Source organism: Silene latifolia, unplaced genomic scaffold, assembly GCF_048544455.1.
Source record: "Silene latifolia isolate original U9 population unplaced genomic scaffold, ASM4854445v1 scaffold_596, whole genome shotgun sequence".
NCBI classification, from domain to species: domain Eukaryota; kingdom Viridiplantae; phylum Streptophyta; class Magnoliopsida; order Caryophyllales; family Caryophyllaceae; genus Silene; species Silene latifolia.
This window is the reverse complement of record NW_027413505.1, coordinates 10,548-15,427: the sequence shown is the minus strand read 5'-3', so window position 1 is coordinate 15,427 and position 4,880 is coordinate 10,548. Positions and strand designations below refer to the sequence as shown.

Sequence of the window (4,880 nt, the reverse complement as noted above, 5' to 3'; positions counted from 1 at the left end):
CTCATCACACACAAGGACCTCATCATCACCCCAATGAACCACCTCAAAACTACTAAGGGCTCTCTTGGTTGGATATTCTTTAGCAAATTGACCATAACCTTGGCATTTGTAGCATTTTTTGTGTGGCATGGTCTTTTTTTGTGAGGTTTCAGGTGCTTTGCCTTTGTCAAGGGTAGGGGTTTTGGTTTGGGAAGTGGGTCCATCAATTTTGATTTCGGTTGAGGGTTGGTTAGGGGCTGTTTTGGCGGGTGGTTTTTTGGTGGTGGCTTTCCCCTTGCCCAATTTCTCAACCCTCATTGCCAAATTTACGGCTTCATCAAAGGACCACACTTGTTGCATTTGCACCCTATGGGCAATTTTAGTATCCAATCCTTCCACAAACCTAGCAATCTTTTGTTCGGGTTTCTCATTGATTTCACATTGCAAGGTAAGTTGTTCAAAGTCTCTAAGATATGACTCACGTGGTTGTTGGTCTTGTTTAAGTTGTGTGAGCTTAATGAAAATATATTGCGTGTAGTTTTTAGGCACAAACTTTTCCTTAAACTTCTTTTTCAGTTTTAACCAAGACCTAATAGGTTCCTTACTATCCCTTATCCTTTGATTTTTTTAAGCTCTCATACCAAAGGGAAGCATAGCCTTTGAGTTTCAAGATTGAAACTTTAAAAGTTTTGCTATCCGAATAACCTTTAAACTCAAAGACTCTTTCAATGGTCCTAAACCAATCTTACAAATCCTCGGGGTTTAAGCTACCATGAAAATCAGGAATTTCTACCTTTAAGTCCTTGTTGTGCTCTTCTTGAAATGCCTCGGCCATGGGGTCCTCCGAATCTGAAAATGGCTCCTCTTCTTGGACATCTTGACCTCTTCCTCCTCCCATGAAAGCACGGCCTCTACCATACCTCGTGGTGGACTCCCTCCTCTTATTGGTGTTGGAATATTAGCCATGATGGTGTTGAAGGAATCCAACATCAAGTCACATTTTCCAGAAAGTTGGGTTACTTGTTGTTCAATTCCGGCAAGCTTCTCTTCACTCATGGTTGTTTTTTTGTGTTTTTTGTTGTAGTTAGGGTATAATGAACTCATAAAGGCTTAACCCAAGATTAACACAAGATGTAATTGTGTTATAATCGGGCTCTGATACCAATTTGGACAATAACGTGATACTTTAAGAAAAGTGGGAATTAAACATACAAATGGACTTTAAAAAGTGACTGGAATTGAGTAACTTAGGATTCGAAACAGGCTGCTCAAATGTTCGAAATTGAGTGAAAGGATATGATTTGAATTAAGCACTAAGCCAAGACTAAAGCTTAGGAGTTAATCCAAGCACAAAGCAAAGGAATCACTCAACTCCAAGCACTTAGCAATGGAGGATCTTCTAGCACTAAGCAAAGAATTAAAGTAGAAAACTTGGTTTTCAAACTTGTATTTTTATCTCAATCAAATCCGAATGTTTTCATTAGATTTGCTTGGTTTATATAGACCAAAGCAATACAATCTTAGCCATCCAAATTACATCTAAGGGCTACAAAGGGCATGCCAAAATGAGACAAAACACAGCCCCAAGGCCTTACACAAACTGAACAAAGCTGAAATAATAAAGAGAATGTAATAAAACATAAAGTAGATGAGCTAATAAGATAACTATCCTTGCTTGCTCTTGCTTATTTAATTATAGAGTGGACTTCTTGTTCTTCATTTTCTGACCCCAACTGACGTAGGAAGAGTCCCAAGAGGCTCCACAAGAATCCCTTAGAGCTTGCTTGATCAAAAGAGCAAGGTTGAAAGCAAAGCGACATTGTACTTGCTCCTCAAACCGTGCTAATCCGGATAGCTTAGAAGTGCTCTTAAGCTCATTTTTGATTCATTCATTTTTAGGATTAATAATACTAGACAAAGTTCTTCCATATTCTCCAAAATGTCCATATTAGACGTGGCTTTCATGACTTAGGCCAAGGAAGAGGCTTTGGACCTCAATTTTGATGAAGGACCAAAACCGGGTGAAGGGCTGCTTGTCGTTGCTGGATTTTTTGTTCCAGTACTTCAACCAAGGATACCAAGATCCAAGTTTCAATCATAATAATCAAGGGAACCAAAGGTACAACCAAGGCCTTAACCAAGGCCAATGTTCGAATTTCAACAATCAAGGATTTAGAGGAAATAATCAAGGTTAAACAACCGATATGATTATGGATTTCCTCTTCCCTTGGCAAATCAACCTTCCAAGAACCTCCACCACAACAAGGAAGCTCCATGGGAAATACGCAATACAACAATTTGAAGGTGTTGGGGAATATGGCAACAACACATTCCCAAGATATGAAGAACTTGGCCAATGCTACACAACAAGAGATGAACATTACACTCTCCCAAAGGAACCTAGAGTCCCAAGTTGCCTCCCAAGCATTATCGAGCCCTCAAAGACCGTCGGGTGGCTTGCTAGCTCAAGGACAAAATTCAAGAGATGCCTCAACTAATCACCAAGAACGTGCGGTGCTTTTGAGAAGTGGGTTGGAACTTGAAGACCCTTACAAAGATCTAAAGGTTGAAGTTGATCCAAAAAGGAAGAGAATGGTAATGAATGATGGGAGAGAGAGTCCACCAATGGCTGCCCCGGCAAGAATGAGTCAAACCAAGAAAGGAAGGGTAAGAAGTGAAGCAACAACGAGTAAGGAGGCTCCTTTGGCAAAAGATGTTGATGGGTTTGTACAAGACCTTCCTTGTGAGGAGGAAATGGGTTAGTGAGGAAATTCTAGTGCAACCTCATACAAAGGTAACAAACAATGCATCATCTACAAAGGTATCCTCTAACTGCCAACTTATCACTAATATCCCATATCCTTCTAGAGCCATAAGGTCTAGGGAGAACATCAAGTATTCAAAGTTTTGTGAAATGTTGGATAAACTTAAAGTTACTCTCCCTTTTACCGAGGTGATTTTAAACATGCTAACTTATGCAAAGTTTCTAAAAGATGTTTTGTCAAAGAAGAGAACCTTAGGTAACCAAGAATTGGTGGCATTGACCGAGGATTGTAGTGCGGTCTTGATGAACAAAATGCCTACCAAGCTCGGTGATCTAGGAAACTTCTCTATCCCATGCATAGTTGGTAATGTTCCAATATCAAGGGCCTTATGTGATATAGGGGTTAGTGTTAGTGTGTTACCTCTAAACATTGCAAAGAAAATTGGGATGAATGAATTTTTACCCACCAATATAATTTTTCAATTAGCGGATAGATCTATCAAATGCCATATGGGGGTGCTTGAAGATGTACCCATTAAAGTAGGTAAATATTAGATCCCTTCCGATTTCGTTGTCCTTGATATTCCGGAGGATCGCCACACCCCCATTATCCTAGGTAGACCATTTTTGGCTACCGGAGGAGTGTTAATTGATGTTAGAAACAGGAGGCTATCTTTTATAATTGAAGGCGACGTTATCGAGTTTAATTTGTCTAACCTCGTGAAAAAGCCAATGCTAGATCAAGCTTGCACAATTGAGATTATTGATGAGGTTGTTGAAGAAGTGGCTAAAGAATAATCCGAGATAGAAGAAGCCTTCCAAATTAACATCCATGATGAGGACATGGATGAGGATCTTGATGTTGATGATGAAGTGATCAAGAAGGTTGAGGGATTGCTCCCTCCTAAGGTACAACTCAAACCTTTACCTCCCTCACTTAAGTATGCTTTTCTAGGTGAGAGAGAGACTTATCCGGTTATCATTAGTGCTAACCTTGACGAGGTTTAATAGGAAAATCTTTTAAAAGTCCTAAAAATTAACAAAAAGGCATTGGGGTATATCATTGATGACATCAATAGATTAAATCCAAGCTTGTGCATGCATAGAATTACTCTTAAGGAAGGAAGTCGGCCCACGGTTGAAGGTCAAAGAAGATTAAACCTGAAAATGGCGAAAGTTGTGAAAAATGAGGTTTTGAAATTGCTTGAGGCGGGTATAATCTACCAAATCATGGATAGTAGATGGGTAAGTCCCGTCCATGTGGTCCCCAAGAAATGAGGGGTGACCATGGTTGAACAAGATGACGGGACTATGTATCTACCCATCCGGTGACCGGGTGGCGGATGTGCATAGACTACCAAAAGTTGAATGCCGCCACCCTCAAGGACAATTTCACTATTCCTTTTATAGACCAAATGTTGGAAATATTGGCGGGACATGCATATTATTGCTTCCTAGATGGCTACTCGGAGTTTTTCCAAATACCCATCGACCCGGAGGACCAAGAGAAAACAACATTTACGTGACCCACAGAAGTGTATGCATATAGAAGAATGCCATTCAGGTAGTATAACGCACCCGACACCTTTCAAAGGTGCATGATGTCTATATTTGCCGACTTCCTAGAGAAGAGTGTGAAAGTCTTCATGGACGACTTTAGCGTTCATGGAGATTCATTTGATCATGGTCTAGAACACTTTGTGCCAGAACACATTCGCCATAAGTTGAGAGCCGAGTTTAATTCCTTTTCCAAGGCTGATAACATGACCGTCATAGAGTACTATCACCGGTTTATAGAGCTGTCACGATATGCGGAGGATATGGAACTAGGACAATGGAGTTTGGCCCTTCGTTTTGAAAAGGTTTTGGCACTGAAGATCATGGATAGACTTCCAGTTGGGGTACTCACGGATCTGAAAGAGGTTTACGCAAGGGCAGGGCATGCTAAGAGGTTAGTGGACTTGGCCAAGGAGGCTAAGGAAAGTAATGCAGAAAAAAGAAAGGCTGAGAGTGAGGGCAGCAACCAGTCGAGTCACAAGAAGGGCAGTTACAGTCACGCTAGGACCTTTTCTGCGGGATCTAGTTATGTAGGGGGATCTCAAGCTCGGGGAAGAGGAGGAGGCCGGAGTATTAGTGA

The 4,880-nt window shown here is 40.9% G+C and overlaps 1 protein-coding gene across 1 annotated transcript; it reads left to right on the top strand.

Annotated features, from left to right (window-relative positions):
• Window positions 1-2,893: 2,893 nt before the first annotated feature.
• LOC141639908 (uncharacterized) lies at window positions 2,894-3,541 on the top strand. Its single transcript, XM_074448888.1, has 2 exons — window positions 2,894-3,287; window positions 3,432-3,541. The coding sequence occupies exons 1-2, from the start codon at window positions 2,894-2,896 to the stop codon at window positions 3,539-3,541; spliced, it is 504 nt and encodes a 167-aa protein (XP_074304989.1).
• The last annotated feature ends 1,339 nt before the right edge of the window (window positions 3,542-4,880 follow it).

Bases quoted from the DNA above. Each gene is read 5' to 3' on its own strand.
- LOC141639908 (XM_074448888.1), top strand. From the start codon at position 2,894: ATGTTGGATAAACTTAAAGTTACTCTCCCTTTTACCGAGGTGATTTTA. The intron at 3,288-3,431 runs GTAAATATTAGA...TTATAATTGAAG, and splicing joins AGATGTACCCATTAAAGTAG to GCGACGTTATCGAGTTTAAT.